Source organism: Jaculus jaculus, chromosome 2 (genome assembly GCF_020740685.1).
Source record: "Jaculus jaculus isolate mJacJac1 chromosome 2, mJacJac1.mat.Y.cur, whole genome shotgun sequence".
In the NCBI taxonomy this organism is placed as follows: domain Eukaryota; kingdom Metazoa; phylum Chordata; class Mammalia; order Rodentia; family Dipodidae; genus Jaculus; species Jaculus jaculus.
In genome coordinates, this window is record NC_059103.1 from 138404163 (window position 1) to 138426021 (window position 21859).

The window sequence follows — 21859 nt, forward strand, 5'->3', positions numbered from 1 at the left end:
GATTCTATGGTACCAGTTCAATTTGATTTCAGTTTTGTGTCCTCCTCCCCCACTTTTCCCCTTTCCCCAAGCCCTCCCCTTCCTATTGTCCAAGCCTCGAGATACTGTTCAGGTATGTCAGCAACTCGGGCTGATCCAGGTTAGGAACTGCAGATGAGTGAGACCTCATGACGGTTGTCTTTCTGTGATTGTGTGAGTTCACTTAGAATGATCTGTTCTAAGTTTGACAATTTTTCTACAAATTTCAATGTGTCATTTTTTTTTCTTACGCTGAGTAGATTCCATCACATCTTGGTTATCCATTCATCCAATGATGGACACCTGGATTGATTCCATTTTTTAGCTATCATGAATTGAACAGCTGTAAACATGGTTGAGCAGATACCTCTGAACTGAGGTGTGGAGCTTTGAGGGTAAATGCCCAGTAAGGGAATAATAGGGTCTGTTGGTAACCACGTATTCATCCTTTACAGGAGTCTTGATTTCTGTATTGATGTCCATAGTGGTTGTACCAGCTTACATTCCCACCAACAGTGAATGAGTGTTCCTATTTCTGCACAGCCTCACCAACGTTTGTTTTCATTTGATTTTTTAATTTTTGCTATCCTTACTGGGTTAAGGTAGAGTCTCATAGTGGTTTTAATTTGCATTTCCCTAATGGTTAAGGATGTTAAATATTTTCTTAAATGTGTGTTAGCCATTTGTAATTCTTCCTCTAAGAACTTCCTATTTATTTCTCTGTCCCACTTTTGGAGTGAGTTGTTTGTTTTTCTTATGGTTTAGTTTTTGAGTTCTTTGAAGATATTAGATATTGGGCTTCTGTCAGAGGTATAGCTGGCAAATATTTTCTCCCATTCAGTGGGTAATCTATTGGCTCTGTTTATGGCATATTTGTCTGTGCAAAAGTTTTTTAGTTTCATGAGATCCTATTGGTTGTGTGCTTGTTTAATTTCCTGGGCTACTGGGGTTTTGTTCAGGAAGTTTTTTCCCAGTGATACATCATAGAGAGTGCCTCCTATTTTTTCTTCCAGTTGTTGAAGTTTCAGGTCTTATATTGAGGTCTTTAATACTTTTGGACTTGATTTTTGTGTATGGTAAAATGAGTGGATATATTTTCGTTTTTCTACATATAGTCATCCACTTTTTCCAACACATTTGTTGAAGATGCTATCTTTTCTCCAGTCCACATTATTGGCACCTTTGTCAAAGATCTAGCAGCTGTAGTTACTTGGCCTAAGGCCTGGGTCTTCAATTCTGTTACACTCATCTATGTTTCTGTTTTTATTCCACTACCATGCTATTTTTGTCACTATGGCTTTATAATATCTTTAGGTCAGGTAGAGTGATACTGCCAGAGGTGTTTTTTTGCTGTGGACATGTTTGGATATCTGAGGTCTCCTGCCATTCCATATGAATTTTGAGATGTTTCTTTTTTTCAATCTCTGTGAAAATCATACTTTCTATTAATACTGTTCTTCTGTTACCATTTGACTCTGCTGGTCTAGGCTATATTATAATCAGGATTTGTTTAGTGACAATATATCAGATTTGGCATGTAGAATTTTTATGAAAAATTGATTTTGAGTGTCTCTGATTTCCCCTAAGCTGAGAGCAATTTCATATTAAGAAAGTAATCCCATTAGAATGAAGAATTATGAGCCAAGTGTGTTAGTGACTGAACATGTGTGGGTTCCAGCTGCATTTTTGTGAAAACAGAATTCTTAAAATAAAGTTGAATGAACCATTTGTTTAAAAGAGAATAAGAGGAAAAAGAAAGAAAAGTTAAGTGTTACTTGTCTTTCTCACCTTGCCTTTTTTTTCTTTTTGTTTTTTTGAGATAGGGTTTCACTCTAGTCCAGGCTGACCTGGAATTCACTATGTAGTCTCAGGGCGGCCTTAAATTCACGGCAAGTCTCCTACCTTTGCCTCCCGAGTGCTGGGATTAAAGGCGTGCACCACCATAGGCTGACATTGCCTATGTTTTTGACAACCACATCTGAGGCAGTGGTAAGGATTCTTGGACTGAAGTAATATAAATTTTCACCATAGCATGCTGTTAATATTCACCTTGCCAAACTCTGCTACTAACAGTAAAAATGCTTCATTCAGATTTGAGAGACCTCATTTGTTATATTCTGTAGTGTGCTAAAGTTGCTTGTATAAGCACCTGAGAGCTGATAATTAAATTAAAAACATTTTGCAAATTGGCCGGTTGCTAAGCACAGTTATTGTCAACATTGACATTGCATGAGGATATACTTATATAATGAAAAAGGGTAACATATTTATGAAACTGGCACCTCTTAATTATTTCATATCATTTTGCTGGTACCTAAGCACTTGAGATCATTTGTGTCTATTCCTGTGCAGTAGAAATACTGTGTAGTGGTGTGCACAGTGAGCTCCATGTTCAGTGCTTCTCAGTGGGAGGCTTGATATTGGCCAGAGCCTGGGAGTGTTTATGCTGAATAACTTAGCAAACCACACTCTGTACTTCTTCCTCACTTGCACTCCCCTCCACTGTCTAGAAGGTCATGGTTGCTGCACATTCCTGTTCCCTTGCAGTTGTCTAAAAGATTGCTCCAGGCATCTTTATTTTCAAGATGACCCTAACTGTAGTTGGTTAGTAAATCCATTTTTCTGCTAGAAAAAGCCCCTGTCAGGAGGTTAGATTTGAATTCAGACCTCTTCTGTTAGCTGTGTTTTCCCCAAGACAACAGTTAAGAGCTGAACATTAGCCCAAGGCTGTGATACCTCAAGCCCCATGGGTGCCTAAGAGCTTAGCACAGGCTTGTGAGTCATCAGTCTATCACCTGTTGTATTGTGGTGAGAGACATTTGGGCCCAGTTTCTTTGAATTCTTGAACATCAAGAGAATTTATTTTGATGAATACTGAAGAATAAAAATGGTATAGGTAGAATAAGAGAAATAAGTCATGGATTTTTAAGCATAGTATTTCTCTTTATTACACTTTTTATACATGCCTTTTTAAATTTATAGGTTACTCTATAAATATAAAGGCTGTATTGTCAGTGTTTGTATTTTAAAATTTTTTTAAATTTTATTTGAGAGAGAGAGAAAGAGAGAGAAAGTGGGTGCACCAGGGCCCTCAGCCCACTGTAAATGAACGCCAGGTGCATGTGCCACCTTGTGCTTCTGGCTTTACATGGATTCTGGAGAATCAAACCTGGATCCTTTGGCTTTGCAGGCAAGTACCTTTACTGCTAAGCCATCTCTCCAGTCCCAATTCTTTTTTTTTCTTTTATATTTTTTTGGTGGTGGGACAGTCTTGACTCAATTTTATAGCCTTAATTCATATACTGGGTTCTCATGAACTGGATCAGAACTGGATCAAAGAGCAGAAACTTTAAGTGTGTGTGTGTGTGTGTGTGTGTGTGTGTGTGTGTGTCCATTCATGGGCATATGTGTATTTCCAAGCCTTTGGAAATGCTTCTGCATCCACCACATATAGCTAATTATGACAGTGCTTTCTCCTGTTTCAACATTTTTAGTATAGAGTTAAAGTTTTCTTTCCAATCATGAAGACATAGCTCATAGCAACAATTATCTCTTCTGGGCTTCTGGGAATGTAGCATTCTCTCTAAATAAAATATTTAAGTTTAGACTGAGATTTTTTTGTGGTTTATTTGTTGCCTTTTGTTTTTCAAGATCAAGGTGTCATGTAGCCCGGGTTGGCCTTGAACTCACTGTATATGTAGCTGAGGAAGATGGCCGTTAACTTCTGATTTTCCTGTCTGCCACTCTCCAGTGCTGGGATTATGAGTGGCAACTGCTACACCTGGTTTATGAGGTGCAGTGAGGTGCAGAGGTTTGCACATGCTAGGCAAGTGCTCTTTCAACTACCAATTCTGTTTATTTTCAGTTTTTTCTTCCCAAAGCATTTATTTTTTGTTCTGTGTGTAAGATAACCAAAGCACATTTTCATATACTCTCTCATCACTTGAATTTATTCTTTTATCTTAAAAGTGTCTTCCTAGGGCTGGAGAGATGGCTTAGTGGTTAAGCGCTTGCCAGTGAGGCCTAAGGAATCCAGTTAGAGGCCCACCTTACCCAGATGCACAAGGGGGCGCATGTGTCTGGAGTTCATTTGCAGTGGCTGGAAGCCCTGGCATGCCCATTCTCTCTCTTTCTGTATCTGCCTCTTTCTCTCTCTGTCACTTTCAAATAAATGAATTTTTTTAAAAGTATCTTTCTAGATTCTTTGTCTAGTTTTGATTGGGTCATTTGTATTTTGGATATTGAGTTTAATGTATTCCATGCATACTTAGATTTTAATCTATATTGGATACATACTTCCCATTTTTTTTATTCCATAGGGTTTTTCATTTTATTATTTATTTGCTAGAAAAAGTTTTTTGGTTATATGCAGTTCCACTGGTCAGTTTTTGCTTCGGTCGACTACATGTTTAGGACCAAATTTAAAAGTTCATTGCCAGATCAATTTCAGGAAGGTTTACCCAGGGTTTGGATGTGGAGAGGCGGCTCAGTGGGTAAGCACGCTTACTGTGTTAGCACAAGTACCTAATTCAACCCTAGCATCATGTGAAAAGCCAGGTGTGGTCACACATACCTGTAACTCCAGTGCTGAGTAAAGCAGAATTAGGAGATTCAATGGGGCATGCTTGCTATCTAGCCTTCGAGGAAAAAATAAAAATAAAATAAAATAAAAATAAACAGCTCCAGGTTCAGTGAGAGACTTCCTCTCAAGGAAACAACATAGAAGAATGATAGAATTGTAGTTTGACTTTCACCTGTGTGCACACAGAGTGCTCATATCTGCATGCCCATATGAGATACTGCACATATCCACACCACACAATCCCCCAAACAAAATATAACCTAAAATAATAAAAATAAACATTAGCTGGGCATGGTGACAATGCCTTTAATCCCAGCACTTGGAAGGCAGAGGTAGGAGGATTAGTATGAGTTCAAGGCCAGCCTTAGACTACAGAGTAAGATCCAGGTCAGACTGGGCTAGAATAAGAGTATACATTGAGGGCCAGAGAGATGGCTTTGTGGTTAAGCGCTTGCCTGTGAAGCCTAAGGACCCTGGTTTGAGGCTCAATTCCCCAGGACCCACGTAAGCCAGATGCACAAGGTAGGTGGTGCATACATCTGGAGTTTGCAGTAGCTGGAGACCCTGGTGTGCCCATTCTCTCTCTCTCTCTCTCTCTCTCTCTCTCTCTCTCTCTCTCTCTCTCCCTCTTTCTCTCCCTGTTTGTTGCTCTCAAATAAATAAATAAAATTAACAATTTTTTTTAAAAAGAGTATACATTTAAAAAAATGGAAAAAAAGTAAAAAAACAGACAAATCAAGTTTTCCCCTATTCTTTTTTCCTAGTAGCCTTACAGATCTTACATTTAAGTCTTTAGTTCACTTTGAATTGATTTTTACAAATTGTGTGAAGAGTCCCTTTTCGATCTTCTTGTACATACTCACTTTTTTCCAGTACTATTTATTGAAGAAACTTCCTATTTTGTGTTCCCAGGCAGCTATGTCAATAACCAGTCAACCAGAAATGCATGGGAATATTCTTGAGCTTTCTTCTATTTTTTTCTCTATTATGCTCCTATGGTCTATATACCTGTATTTATGCTAGTACTGTGGTGTTTTGATTTCCTTTGCAGTATGTTTGGATGTTACATAGTATGTATTAATTGTCCATAACTCGGTTCCTTTTGCTCAAAATTGTTTTGGCTGTTTTGTGACTTGTGATTCCATACAGATTTTAGATTTTTTTTTTAATGTTTCTGCAAAAAGCGGCATTAAAATATTGACAGGAATTGACTTCAATTTGTAGGTTACTCTAAATGTTCTAAACTTTCAAATAATGTTAATTTTTCCAGTTCTTGAACACAGAATATTTTTATAACTTTAAATTTATTTCACCAATGTTTATAGTTTTCAACCATTTAATCTCCTTGACCAAGTTTATTCCTAAGGAGTATATCAGATTTTTGATGGCATTACAAATTTGATAATTTTTTGATAATTTTTATTTCTTAGTTTGGAAACAGTACCTCAACCACTGGGCTACCTATCCAGCCCCCACTTAATCTTTTTGCATAGTTTCTTGCTCACATATGGAAATGCTGCCAGTTCTTGTGTGTTGAGTTTTTATTCTTGTGTGCAGATTGTACTTTTATAAACTCAGTTGTTAGATTTAATGGTTTCTTTAAGATTTTCTATATCATCATGCTATCTGCAGAGGTAAATGTTCCTCTTTTCAAATTAGAGATCTTTTTATTTCTTTTTCCTGTCTAGTTGCTGTGGTTAGCATTTCCAGCCTTAAGTTGAATAGAAATGTAACTGAATGCATTGGCTTTTCTACTAGGTCCTGGGGAGAGGGGCTTCACAACACAGTGCTCTCTGAACACAGACAGCAAGAGGAATTTATTGTAATCTTTCATATTCACATAAGAAGGATTTGTCACTACATACAGAGGCCTGTGCATTCCTCTTGCTCATGAAGTTCTAGATTATCCTTCTTTACACAACATATGTTTTGAAAAAATGGCCAGTGGTAATAGCCCTCAGGGGAGAGTTCAGCATTATGATAATGTTAAAATGAGAACCACTGTCACCTAGGAAACGTGTTCTTTGTGTTTCTTTATGAAACAAACCAAGAGTTTTAAAAAGCTCTAATACTAACTGAAAGAGGCAGCAGCTAACATAATTGGTCTGTATGAGCATTCTTGTCTTTTTCCTGGTCTTTGATGCAAAACTTTTCTGCTTTTACCAGTTAAGTGTAATAATGGTAACTCTCAGGTTATCACATATAGTCTTTGCTATACTGAGGTCTGTTCTTTCTATACTAAATTTGTTCAGAGATTTTAGCTTTAGTCAACTGCTTTTTCTGCATTTGTTGAGCTCGTCCTATGGCTGTTTTCCTTTTTCTGTTAGCTTAGTGTATCATACTTACTGGTCTGTCAAAGTTTAACCATCTTTAACTTTAGGGAGAAATCCCACATGAGCAATTTGATTATTATTTGTATTGAATTTGATTCATATTCTTTTAGTGAGGACTTTTTCCTCTATATTCATTAAGGATATTGGCCTATAATTGTATTTTCTTGTAACATACTTATCTGGCCTCATAAACTGAGTTTGAAGTGTTCATTTCTCTTCTGTTTTTTTTCTTTTTTGAGGGGGGGATTCTAGAAGGATTTTCATCAATTCATATATAGGAATTTGTTAGAATTCACCAGTGAAACCATTAGGCACTACAGATAGGAAGTATGGGGAATATGAAAATCTTACCCCAAAGATGACAATGTGGGATGGCCATTCTCATTTTCCACTGAGGGAAAATCTTAGTGACATGTAAAAAAGCACATTTATCAGTATAAGGACTGTTAAAATTTTGGAATCCATTACATAGTGAAATTATACAATCTCCTCTGAAGGTCTAAACATGAGATAAATGTCTTGCATTGGTTTATGTGTGGTCTTGGCCTGATCACCATGTGATAGACTAGATAGTTGTGAAAATTCACTTCCAGGGCTGAGAATCAAAAAAATCAAACAACTCACTGGAGTATCTGCTCTTTTTATATTTTTTTTGGTTTTAAAAGCCAGGGTCTTGCTCTGTTACCAATGTTGACTTGGAGCTCATTCTGTAGCTCAGACTGTTCTTGATCTCAAAGCAGTCCTCTTGCCTCAACCTCCCCAGTGCTGAGAGTGTGGCTGAGTATCTGATTTTTGAAGAATAATTTTTATTCAGGTTTTGGGTACTCTGAAGAAATACAAAATTACATCTTGTGTGTTACATATGTATAAATATATAAATTATTCATACTTACACATGTATATATTTATAACTTCAATTTGTTCCTCATCAATTTATGTAATTTTTAAATATATTCAATATCAAAAACCTTCACATGTGACTGTGAAAATATTGGATTGGCATGACTATGTGAGAAAATAAAGCCTTACATTAAACTAAAAGTTTGAGTACTTGGGAATATGTATTTCATAAACATGCTTATCTGTAGCTTTTTAGATAGTCACTATTAATATTAATGTCTCTATGTTCCCAGTTACTGATAAACACCAATTCAAGCCTGAGCAGATGTTGTATAGATTTCGCTATGACGATGGTACATTTTACCCAAGAAATGAGATGCAGGATGTGATTTCTAAGGTAATTACCTCTTCCTCATTCTTTTTTGAGGCAAGCCCAACAGACTGGCCTTTTTTGTGTTTTTGTTTTTGTTTTATGAGAGAGAGCAAGTGTGAGAATAAGAGTGTGTGTGTGGGGAATTGGCATGCCAGGGCCTCAGCTACTGTAATTGAACTACAGACACATGAACCACCTTGTGTACATATAAAGCGACCTTGCACTTGACTCACTGCATCTGGCTCCTGCAGGGTCTTTAGACTTGAATATGGGTCCTTAGGCTTCACAGGCAAGTGCCTTAACCAATAAGCCATCTCTCCAGCCCCCTCATTCTTTATAATAACGGAATTCTGGTTGCCATACAAGCAAGACATGAAGCTGATGAGTGACAAAAAAATTCTTCTACTGTAGAAAAATTTTAAATCACCATTACCTTTTCTATTCAAAATTCTAGTATTAGATAATTTCTTCTCTTCCCTCGTCTAAATGAAAGTAAGAGTGCTATTGCTTCGCTCAGAAGGTTCTAGTCTTTGAAAACTATTTCAAATGTAGCAGGCTATGGTCATATTTGTATAGACTTAAAGATTATAAGTCCAAAAATCAAGGTAATACCTGTTTTTGTTATATACTTTACAATGTTTATTTGATATTAAATGAACATATATTTATATATATATATTTATATTTATATTTATATATATTTATTAATGTTTGGATTCTCTTTCTGTTTGAAGTAAGTCTTAAGAAACAATTTAGAACATTCAATCTAATATGTATACAACAAATTCACAGTACAGTTTAATTCTATTTTTAGTGACTTAAATCCTATTTTATGTGTTTAAAGTTAGACATTTGTGGATTTAACATTTGACATTAACATTGAATAGTTATTATGTGTTAAAACATATGAGTAATATTTTAAAATTAGATGAGATTGCATAATGACTTTAGGAGGCTGATAGGAATTCATTTGTTAGTTTGAAGTTTTGCTAAGATGTCTCTTGATTCTACTTGCTTTTGACATGCCTTTATTTCACACAGGGTGTAAGATTATATTGTCGTCTTCACAGTCTATTTACCCCAGTAATAAGGTGAGTCTTATTTCTAAGTTCTGAGAATCATAAATGGACATGTTTGAATTGCATGTTAGAACTTGGTTTATTTTACCTGTCTTCCTAAAGTGAAAATTTTACTTTCAATCACATTTTTAAAGCAGTTCTTTACCTTCAAATATTCCTAAAATTTTCCAAAACTCTATTTATGCAGTGTACTCCTTTATTATGCATTCTAAAATTATTTTTGCTACTAATCCATAGCATGTTACAGAATTGAAAATGAAATCATCCAGATGCAGTTAATATTTAATAAGGATCAGTTGAATGATTAGAAAAAGGTTTATAAATCCTGTTTACTCAAAATATTTACAGTAATATTTACCTTTTTAAATTAAACTGTATAATCACACATCAAATATGTATTACAGTATTTCCTTTGAATAGGCTCTATTCAAAGGCAACATTTTGTATTTGAAATTATGGATTCTGTTGGATTTATTAACATAACTTCATAATTTTATTTCCTACAATGTTTTCATATTAGAAGAAAATCAGAAATAATTTATACATAGCTATAAAGATGGTGGAATATTTTGATTTTTGTAGTAGAATTACTAACAGTAAATAATCAGGAATATTATTGTACTTTTGTATTACATGTAGATTATATTAAGTGATAATGATAAACTAAATTGAACATGGTCATAAGATATTGTTTGGAATATATTCACTAAATCATACTTTCAAAGAATGCATGAAAAATGTTCAAATTAATATAAAGACATTTTTCAACTTTTGCTATAGACTTCAAATGTTTGTATGTGTGTAGTGTAGTGTAGAACTAGTTTTCAGTTCTAAGGGATTGTAAAGCTTAAGACAAGGGGGAATTAGGAGGATTCTAGAAGTTAGTATCTCAGGGTATTGGAATGTGCTCTTATACTGTGTGTGCACATTATAGGCAGGTCCTGCAGGGACCTATAGGGTCTTGCCTGTTTCCAGGCACACAATGTAAAAAGAGTTGAAAAACTATAAGTATTGTTGACTTTATGTTATAATCCTGTTAGATATCTTTCTAATATTTTGGATAACAATACAAAATACTTTAAAAGATTTTTCACCCTGTTAAAGAAAATAGAAGGGAGTAAACATTAAATTTTCAAAGTCATATGTGACTATATAGACTTTATATGTATAAAAATATGTTCTCCAAATACATTTCACCATATGACATTTCATATCAAGAAATTCCTTAAGAACTGATAAAGAGGAAATATTCTTTTTCTATAAATTACCATTGTTTATGTGTTGTAAAGAGAAAACCAACAGGGCTGGAGAGATGGCTTAGCGGTTAAGCGCTTGCCTGTGAAGCCTAAGGACCCCGGTTCGAGGCTCGGTTCCCCAGGTCCCACGTTAGCCAGATGCACAAGGGGGCGCACGCGTCTGGAGTTCGTTTGCAGAGGCTGGAAGCCCTGGCGCGCCCATTCTCTCTCTCTCCCTCTATCTGTCTTTCTCTCTCTGTCTGTCGCTCTCAAATAAATAAATAAAAGTTTAAAAAAAAAAAAAAAAAAAAAGAGAAAACCAACAGAAAACAAAGCAGATGGAATGTGATAGTGTATGCATTTGCTACAAGTGAATTCATTTTACACAGAAAGATTAATGACTGTGAAGAATCAGAGTTGTAAGAGAGGTCTGAGACTACCCCTTGTTTTCTTTTCTTATTGATGCTTAGGAAAATCAAGGGGATAAGATATTTGAAACATGGAAATAGATTCAAAATACAGAAAGAAACATTTGATTATTGAGTAACCTAGTTCACTCAAAAGCTTTTTATGCAAGTTGGTAAACAAATTACTGACAGAAGCTAAAGAATAGTAAAAACAGCTAGTAATTATTAGTTACTTTAAGCTTTTAGTAGTCTGTATGTTTTGAAATTTTACAAGGACTGTCATTTTCTCATTCCCTTTTTATCTGGACCTGAAAAATGAAATGAATTATAGATTTTTGCCCTTGGGCACAGAACTGATCATGAGATGTTTGGGTTTCTAAAAACTTTGAGTAACTTCTTAGTTCTAGAAGTCTACTGAACTGGGAGTCTGATGTGGCCAGCCAGTTAATCCCTTGTTCCCTGGGGCAAGGGTGTAGTTTTGTTGCCCATACTCTGTGTGGTTTTCCCTGTGTCTAATTCAGGTCAGACTTGAGGGCTTATAAGAGCACAGAGCCCAGTGAATAATCTTCCAGTGCAAATCTAGTCTTCCTGGAGAACATAGTATCAAGAGTAAAGGCTATTCCTCTATTCTTCATACCCTGAAGAGACTTGTAGAAGATTCTACCATGACTTAACGGGAGAAATTCTGGGCTGGAGAGATGACTTAGCTGTTAAGGCATTTACCAGCAAAGCCACATGACCCAGGTTTGATTCCCCAGGACCCACGTTAGCCTGATGCACAAGGGGGCACATGTGTCTGGAGTTTGTATGTAGAGGTTGGAGGCCCTGGTGTGCCCATTTTCTCTCTCTCCCTCCCTCCCCTGCTCTCTCCCTTTCTCTTTCTCTGTCAAATAAATAAAAATATTAAAAAGGGAGAAATTCTGTTATTCCTAAATTACTAAGGTGCTATGTTTCTAGCTAAATTATCACCAAATATTATAACAGCAATAATCAGGTTTTATATAGGAAAATGTGAACAAAGAAATGGCTGTTTTGATGTTACTATGGATCTTCCTCCTCTTTTATGCAATGATAGTTTTTTACTTGCACATATTTTGGTTATTTGGTTCAGATTACATTGGTAAGTTTTTCTTCTGTATACTCATTCTGAAAGAAGATATCACCCTGTAATCACATCTCCCCTTGTTTAATGTTTTCCACTCATGTTTTCCTTACAGAGATAAAGATTACCATTTGAGGACCTACAAATCTGTTGTCATGGCCAACAAACTGATAGACTGGTTAATTGCTCAGGTAAATAAAAATTCAGAAATTTCTGAGTTTTGTTCTTTGCTGCTTTTATGCATAGGAACTGAGTACTTAAGAAAATTACTACCTGCTTTCAGAAGAGGCACAGTAAATTAACTTTATATAATTATTATGAAGCTGGATTAGGATATGAATCTAGGTAGTCTTTCAAGTTATTTTTTAAAGTATTTTTCTTATTTGAAAGAGGGAGAAAGGGAGAAAAGGAGGGAGAGAGACAATGGGCATGCCACTGGAGTCGAACTCCAGATACATGTGCCACCTTGTGCATCTGGCTGATGTGGGTCCTGGGGAATTGAACCAGGGTCCTTTGTCTTTGCAAACAAGCACCTTAACTGCTAATCCATCTCTCCAGTCCCTGAGTTACTGTTTTTAATTTGTTTGTGTTGGCACTGATAGGTGTGATGGTGTCAGTGTGGAAGTCAGAGAACAACCTAGAGGGGCTCTGGCTCTCCTTCAGCTCCTCCTTCATAGAGATAGGGTTGTTTGTGCCTGCAACAGAAGAAGTTAGTTTCGGCATTTTGTGGCTCCACCTTCCATTGCTGCAGGCAGATCAGGATCAGTGGGCTTTGCTTGAATGCCTTTCACCACTGAGCCACCTCACCAGTCCTGCTTCTCAGTTCTTAAATATAAATGACATACAATTTTGTGCTATTTTTTCTTGCAAATATAAAAAGATTCTGTTTTTAAAATATCAAGCTGAAATTCACCAAAAGCACAGCATAGCACAATTTGCACATCACTGAATAACTATGTTCCAACACTTTTTTTTTGCATTTTCACATATTTTTATTTTGTATTAAGTAGGAAGTTTGTATGGGTCCATCATGTATTAGTACAATTATTTCCTTTCTCCTTGTCCCCACTCCATTGAGGATCTTTCTTGGTGAGATTGCTGGTAATCACCATGTGGTTGTATGTTATGAGTTGTGAGAACAGCCTTCAGTTGTGCCAGGGAAGCAATGCCTCTGCATATTCCCTTCCGTCCTTTGGTTCTTAAAACCTTTCTGCACCTTCTTCTGTTTTTGTACGTTTTAAGTATCCTCAGTGTTTGTCTACGCCATCTTGGCTCAGGTTGTCAGACTCGCCATGGAAGCAGCACTTTTTGCTCATTTGTTTTAAATGTTTGTTAGTGCTAACAAATGGTTCTGATCTCCTTGTGTCATGTTCTCTGTTAGATACCAGTTGAACTTTGACAATGAAAGATTTATATTATGTCTGTTTACATTTTAAAATTGCAAAGTACAGACCTATTACTATTATTATTTCTCTTTTTTGTAGGTAGAAGATGCCAGCTGGTATTGAGAAAATGTGAAATGTTATGAGTAAAAAAAAAAAAAAATTAAGACTTTTAGCCCATCATAATAGACTATCAAATATAATTATACTTAGGAATTTTTTAATAGGCCACCTACTAAAAGATTAAGTATGTTCTGCTCATTAAAGAAAAAAACTAAGAAAGCTAATATATACTAGAACTGAATTTACTGTTCAGGGAGGAGAAAATGCTTGGTTGAAATTCAGTCATTACGCATAACTTTAAGTCAGTTACCTAAGAAGCCTCACTTTTATTTGTAACAAAACCATTTTGTTAAGCAGATAACAAAACTTGCTGTTTATCTGTTAAATGTATACTTTTTTTTATCTGTTAATATTTAAATCCTGTTTTATTCTTTACACATGCAATTTAAGATTTTTGTTATTTTATGTTAATTTCTACACTTCTTTTTTTTTTTAAATTTTTTATTTATTGATTTGAGAGCGACAGACACAGAGAGAAAGACAGATAGAGGGAGAGAGAGAGAATGGGCGTGCCAGGGCTTCCAGCCTCTGCAAACGAACTCCAGACGCGTGTGCCCCCTTGTGCATCTGGCTAACGTGAGACCTGGGGAACCGAGCCTCGAACCGGGGTCCTTAGGCTTCACAGGCAAGCGCTTAACCGCTAAGCCATCTCTCCAGCCCAATTTCTACACTTCTTAAGACTGCATTCTCGTGCATTTCAATGGGCATAAACTTTTTCAATGAGAAGCTCATATTGTGGATGAAGCCAAATAATGGTTTTCGAATAAAACCTTAAACAATGTGACCAGTGGCTTTCCCAGTATGCTTGTCTGTTATTAAGTTAATTAATTAATTAATTTATAAGGGGATAAAACCGGATAGGGGCACAGCAGTGCTTTTGCTACTACAATATAAAGTTCAGATGCATGCATTTACGTATTTATTTTAGAGAGAAGGAAAAAGAGAGAGAAAGAATGACAGTGTCAGAGCCTCCTACAAACAAAGTACAGACCTGCAAATAAGCTGCACACACATGTGCCACTTTGTGCATCTGGCTTTATGTGGTTACTGGGGTGTTGAACCCAGGCTTTCAGGCTTTCAAGCAAGTACTTTTAACTGCTGTGCCATCTCTTCAGCCCCAATAGCAATCATTTTTAAATGCTGCTTGCCATGTACAATCGGAATCAGTTTTATATTCAGTAACATAGTTACAATTCCACCTAACGCTACACTGTTGTAGAATTCACACGAACTTATACGATATTGGGTTATGTGAGAAAACTGCAGAAAATTTATTTGAAGCAAAGACTAATTCCAAATAAACATTGAAATTTGAACTCAATGAGTCAGTTATCAACTTTAGAAAACACTGAAACTTTCACTCTCTAAGGGTTAGTTTCCAAAATTCTAGACCATGTTGAAACAATTCTTTTCTTAGTTTTTTTCAGTACTCTGTTCCAGCAACATGTATGGTATCTGATCCCAGTTCTCATGATAATTTACTTAGCCAACTCTGTGCATATCTCTTCACGTTTGCGCTGTAGTCTGCACAGCTGCTGTCTACTTCCTGGAATAACTGCACATGCCATTTTCTTATCTGTCGCAGCAGCTTTTTAATTCTAATGGTATATAGCCCCCAAATTTGAGTTTCAGGCATAGTCAAACCTTATTACAGAGCTTCAGATTAATTAGAACAGCGTGGATTGCCTTAGAAAAGGAGGAGAAGGATGTAGCTGTGGAATGATAAGAGGGCAAATTAAATGCTTAATTTATTGTGAAGTGGCCCTCTGTCCACAAAGACTGTGATTGACCAGTATTGACTGAATTGATTTAGACAGCTTAATGAGAGTGAAGAGCTGGCGGCAAGACAGTAGTCCTTATGCTCTTTGTGGACTGCTCAAGATCCCACAGAGTTTTGCTGTGATACCCTCTTTGAAAATGTAATGACTTCTCTTATTAAACACTTTTCACTTCCTACTTAGCTGCTTTTAGTGTAGTGGTTTATAAAAAAATAGCATGATATTGAGTTAACTCCTTAGTGGATAAGTGCATTAATATATTTGTAAAACATTTTGTAATTTAAGTTTTGATCTCTGTATGGATCACTCATATGTCTTATTTAAACAATGCTGTTTCATCACATCCAGGCAATGGCTTTCTTTTATGCTCCCTAGATGTAAGTGGGCCTCCATAGGGTATTTTTTTTTTAATTATTTATTTATTTATTTGAGAGCGACAGACACAGAGAGAAAGACAGATAGAGGGAGAGAGAGAGAATGGGCACGCCAGGGCTTCCAGCCTCTGCAAACGAACTCCAGACGCGTGCGCCCCCTTGTGCATCTGGCTAACGTGGGACCTGGGGAACCGAGCCTCGAACCGGGGTCCTTAGGCTTCACAGGCAAGCGCTTAACCGCTAAGCCATCTCTCCAGCCCGGGTATTTTTTAAAAAGAACACTTTGTTACTTTATTTATTTATTTATTTGAGAGTGACAGACAGAGAAAGAGGCAGATAGAGAAAGAGAATGGGTGCACCAGGGCCTCCAGCCACTGCAAAGGAAGTCCAGATGCATGTGCCCCCTTATGCATCTGGCTAAAGTGGTTCCTGGGGAATCAAGCCTTGAATCGGGGTCCTTAGGCTTCACAGGCAAGCACTTAACCGCTAAGCCATCTCTCCAGCCCTTAAAAGAACATTTTATTTATCTATTTTATTTATTTGAGACAGAGAGAGGGAGACAGAGAGAGTGAGAATGGGTTTGCCAGGGTCTCCAGCCACTGCAAACGAACTTGAACTCCAGACACATGCACTACCATGTGCATGTGGCTTATGTGGGACCTAGAGAATCCAACTGGGTCCTTAGGCTTTGCAGGTAAGATAAGATATCTCTCTGGCCCCCATAGGGGTTTTTAAAACTATGTTTTCTAAAAATAATTTTAAAAAATAATTAAGAAAAAATGGCTGGAGAGATGGTTAGTGGTTAAGGCACTTGCCTGCAAAGCCTAAAGACCCATATTCTACTCTCCAAATCCTGCATAAACCACACAAAGGTGAGGCAAGTTCAAGATTGCACATGACCACTAGGTGGCACAAGCTTTTAGAGTTCAATTACAGTGGCTGAGGTCCTGGCATGCCAATTCTCTCTCTTCCTATATCTCTTTCTATTTTTTTTCTCTCTCTCTTTATGACTCAGAAGGCATAATGGTGCTGAGAAGAAGTGACAGAGCAGTGCTCAGCACTGCAATATCTCTATCATACCTTCCAAGGTCCATGGTGGAAGAGGTGGCAGAAAGAATGTAAGAGCCAAAGGAAGGGTAGGACTCCTTACAACATGCTCCTCCAGACACAAAATGGCCTGGATAGCCATGATCTCACAGTGCCTGACACTACCTACACAAGAGCATCATAATAGGAATAGAAGATGATGACATCAAAACAAAAGAGAGACTGATTGAGAGGGGGAGGGGATATGATGGAGAGTGGAGTTTCAAAGGGACAGTGGGGAGGGGGGAGGGAATTACCATGAGATATTCTTTACAATTAAGGAATTTGTCAGTTAAAAAAATAAAACAAAACAAAAGGATTAAAGAGGAAGAATAATAATGGTGCACAGATTTGTTAATGCAAATATGAATGGTTATGTTCTATAACATACCATCAAATAAAACAATCAAAGCTGCTATCATAAGCTTAACTTTATTCCAAAAATACTTATGTATGTTAAAAATTTGTTAGTGTGTGTGTGTATACATAGGCACACATAGCAGGGACTCTTGTTAGTGTAAATGAATGCCCATCCATATTTACATGGGTAGCTGGGGTGTGGAACCCTGGATGGCAGCTTTTCAAGCAAGTGCCTTTAATTGCTGAGCCACCCCCCCCCCATAAGCTTAAAGTTAAGCATATTACTAACATAAAACAAACCAACAAGACAAGAAATAGGCATGGTTTCTGCCTTCAAGATCTGATGGTTATTTACTGTGATTTCTACATATTTATTAAAAATCTTCTCTAGCATCATCTCCCACAGGAGGCCTTATTAAGCACTTTAGTAGGCTTGGGGTGTTTTCTATGTTCCTAGTTTCCTGGCTATATGTATCTGATTGGTTGGCATATTAACTGTTTTTAAAGATTTTTTGTTTTTTTCGAGGCAGGGTCTCACTCTAGCCAAGGCTGATCTGGAATTCACTATGTAGTTTCAGGGTGGCCTCAAATTCATAGAAATCCTCCTACCTCTGCCTCCCAGGTGCTAGGTTTAAGGCATGTGCCACCATGCTAAGCTTAAAGGATATTTTTATTTATTAATTTGTAAGGATAGAGAGAATGAATGAATGAATGAACATGAGTTTGCCATGACCTTTTACCAGTTCAAACAAACTCTAAATGCATATGCCCCTTTGTGCATCTGGTTTTACATGGGTGCTGGGAATTGAACCTGGGCCATCAAACTTTGCAACAAGTGTCTGTAACCACTGGGCTATCTCTGCAGCCCGTATTAGCTCTTTTCTTTATTTCTTTTTTGAATTTTAATTTTAATGTTGAGAGAGAGAGAGAGAGAGGGGGGGGGGGGGAGAGAGAGAGAGAGAGAGAGAGAGAGAGAGAGAGAGAGAGAGAGAATTGATGCTCCAGAGCCTTAATCACTGAAATCCAGTTCCCATTGCTTGCACCATCGAGTGAGCATGTACAACTTTGCACCAGCCTCACCTTTGTGCTTCTGGCTTACATGGGGTCTGGGGGGTTTGAACATGGCTTCTTAGGCTTCATAGGCAAACACCTTAACTGCTAAGCCATCTCAGCAGCCCTAGCTCTTTTCTTCACTGGATTTTAATACCTAGAAGGCAAAAGAAGGACTGATTATATTTTAAGGTGTGAATGTGAACCATTTGTTATGGTTTGTAGGAAAAGAATCGATACATTTTAAGCCAACATGTAAGACTTACAAATCACCCTGATTTTTAGGAAGACCTGTTGCATAGTCTGGAATTTCAGATTATACAACTGCCTTTGTAGTTGACAGTTACAGTTGTCACAGCATGAGGTGAAGTGTGTGTAGGGCATTTAAAGATAGCTAGCGAGGAAAACAACTGCTAGCATTTGCATGAAGGTTAGAATGAGGTGGGATAGAGTCCAGGCAGCTAGCCTGATCAGAATGACAAGAACAAGTATTAATCTTTGAAAAGGGAGGCTGGAGAGGAAGAAGAAAACTAGGATTGAAACATCTGGAAAGCTCAACAGTATTTTGGATTTTATTATTAAAAAAATAGGAACTGGGCTGGATAGATGGCTTAGGTACTAAGGTGCTTGAATGCAAAGTCCAAGGACCCAGGCTCAATTCCCCAGGACCCATGTAAGCCAGATGCACAAAGTGGTGCATGCTTCTGGAGTTCATTTGCAGTGGCTGGAGGCCCAGGCGTGCCCCTTCTCTCTCACACTATCTCTTTCTCTCTTGTACATAAATATTAAAAAATAGGACCTCTTTAAAGTTTTGGAATATGAAATTCCTGGGTAATAAACTTGAATTCTATAGTAGCTTATGCTAGAGAGAGAGCAGAAAAAGTATCGTAATTTAGATAAGGTATACAGAAACATCTGATTAGAGCAGTAACAATAGAAATGTAATAGAAGTGAGAATACATTGGTAGAGTACTTACATGCTATGAAAGAGGACTAATAAACATTACATAGTGTGTGGGGAGTGTTTCTTGGACTGTAAATCAGATGCACTAAAGCCTTCAATGGCCTGTTGGTTGACATGAACAGTGCTTTTTCTGGTTAACAGGGCGATTGCCGCACCAGAGAAGAGGCGATGATATTTGCTGTCGGACTCTGTGACAATGGATTTATGCACCATGGTAGGGAGTTCCGCCCTGCGCACTTACACATGTGTTTCTTTGTTTGGCTTCTCTTGGAACATTGGGAGTGTCTCAGTGCTCAGTGAGGGCGAGATGAATCAGCTACACTGTCTGGGTCTTGCCATGGGTTCCTGTTGAGTCACCACATCTGCAGTCAGTGTCACTGCTGGGGCTATTCCTATGTCAACTTGCTATTATGTACTAGTGTCTGTGACTTCTCTTCTGTTTTTCTAGACCGTGGTCATTCAAGAAGAGCAAAATTTGAAATTGAAAGTTTGTGATCTTAACAAAAATAATCCCTTATTTATCTGGATTGATTTCAGATTATATTCATTTAAATGACAGCATATAGTAGATTGATTAAATGAGAACATGAGGTTTCATATTTATTATTACTTTTAAGAAATTATATTCAAGATTACTTTGGATAACTAAATCTCTGGGGGGAAATGTGTCTTTCTAGTCTATTTTTGTTTGATGATTGCAAACAGGTCATTGAACAAGAGTCATTTTCCCCCAATGAAACCTATGGATTTCTCCATGGTAATGAGAATTTATCCTCTGCATGCATACTATCTTACCAAGCTACTAAAACTGAAATAATAGGCCTCTAAATACATATTTGTTAGTGTTTGTGTCTGCCAGCTAATTTCACAGGGATGTTAATATTTATTTGAAGAAAGAATTCTGGCAAAAGTTATAGCAATTTTGAGATGTATTGATTGTCATGTATATGTTTAGGAATTTTATCCCATTTCATTTGGTTTAGATCACTGTATGAATTATGATAAAAAAAAATACTGGTCCCTGAAGAGCAAGCTATTGAATGGGAGAAAAACCCTCATGACATTTTGGGAAGCTAAAGCTATAATATCAAACTTAAAACCTTCAATTATTCTTCTTATCACACAACAAGAAGTAATGATTTCAGCTAAGCACTTATAATAAAATACTGAATTATAACACTAGGTACGCCTACAGAATTGTTGTGTCAGTTTGAAAGCATATTGGCCTAATATGCCTGGCACTCTTGGTACTTCCGTTGGCCTCTTGATGGACTGTTTGGTTGAGGGAAAACAGCTGTAGTAGAAACATCATGTGATCTTCAGAAAAATGTTTATATCATCAAGGCAAAACAGCTTAATCCAAAATATTTCTGTCTCCCATTGTCTGTTATGGCTCATGTTACCTTTTATTGTGAGGTTGATAGTTTCATTTGTTCATTCATGTGGCCAGCCAGCATTCATTCCAAAGATAACCCATTCATAAAAAATAACCCATGTGCCCATCTGCTCTGCAGGTATTTATAGAAACTTTATAAAAATAATGAAATACAATAGTCATCTCTTTGTATTGCATAGTACAGTCCAAGTTGTTTACATGCGTCATCTCATTTTAGTTAAGGCAGCTTTGTGAAGATTTATTTTATTGCCTTTGCTTTATAGACAAGAAAAATAAAATCAAGAAAGTTTAAAAAACTATGTTTTAAAACTTTTCATACTCAGAATTAGTCCCAGACCTGGGCCCCATTGCTTTCCCATGACCATGAGTCACCCTGTCCTAAGTAGTATGCATCAGGGTGCTAAGGATGGAGAATGGAACCAAAATTTTCTATTTTAAAGCATTTTGACAGCAGTCAAGATGTCATTCAATACATTCTTGCTGTACATATTTACCCTTAGTTTGAACAAAGCTAACAGGACATAAAACATATGCCATCAGTTTATACCCAGGGACCATAGAGGCTTTGGGGGAAAATATTAATATTCAGATAAAAGGGAAAGACTGACCTTTATAGAATTTTATTTGAGAATATTGCTTTGAAACAGAAAAGAACTATAAATTTGGAAGTTAAAAGTCACATTTCACTCATATGACATATTTCTGGTTTGAAGTGTTAGAACAAATGTGATCTCAATGGGAATTGGTCACACATGAAGGTTAAACACAGTCCATTTTAAATTTTCTTATAATTGTTTAGTGTATTAAAGACGTGCTAAAATGTTTTCTGAAAGTGGAAAGCACTATAATTTTCCATGTTGGATTACATATTTTTGGATTCATTGTATTCTTTTCTTTAAATTTAGATTTTTAATTTGGACAATGGAGGGCTTAGTTAAATACAAAGAAGTTGATACTGGAAAATAGTACTTATTTTAAAAATCCAAAAATCCTTTAAATAACAGTAACTCAAGAAATTGGATTTGGTTTAGAGTAAGAGATACAAGAGAATTTAACTTGTGGGCAGGTGTTTATTTACTGAATATACACTGGTAAGGAAAAGAAGTTTGTATTTTGGATTAAATGAAATAATTTAAACCTTTCTGTTTTTGTAGTCCTTGAAAAAAGTGAATTCAAAGACGAGCCTCTTCTTTTCCGCTTTTTTGCTGATGAGGAAATGGAAGGATCAAATATGAAACACCGACTTATGAAACATGATTTAAAAGTTGTAGAAAATGTTATAGCCAAGTCACTGTTGGTAAGTTGATGATTATCTAACTTTTCTTGGTTAGGCAAAGGCAGGAGACCTGCATTAGCATGATTGATGACTTCATTCTG

The 21859-nt window shown here is 36.7% G+C and overlaps 1 protein-coding gene across 1 annotated transcript in view; it reads left to right on the forward strand.

Moving 5' to 3' along the window:
• Positions 1-21859, forward strand: part of Prex2 (phosphatidylinositol-3,4,5-trisphosphate dependent Rac exchange factor 2) — a 318249-nt gene that overhangs the window by 129565 nt on the left and 166825 nt on the right. Inside the window, exons 12-16 of the mRNA XM_045143485.1 lie at positions 8067-8170; positions 9188-9237; positions 12085-12160; positions 19228-19300; positions 21637-21779. Of these exons, the coding sequence (XP_044999420.1) occupies positions 8067-8170; positions 9188-9237; positions 12085-12160; positions 19228-19300; positions 21637-21779 (446 nt within the window). The remainder of the gene's footprint in view (positions 1-8066; positions 8171-9187; positions 9238-12084; positions 12161-19227; positions 19301-21636; positions 21780-21859) is intronic.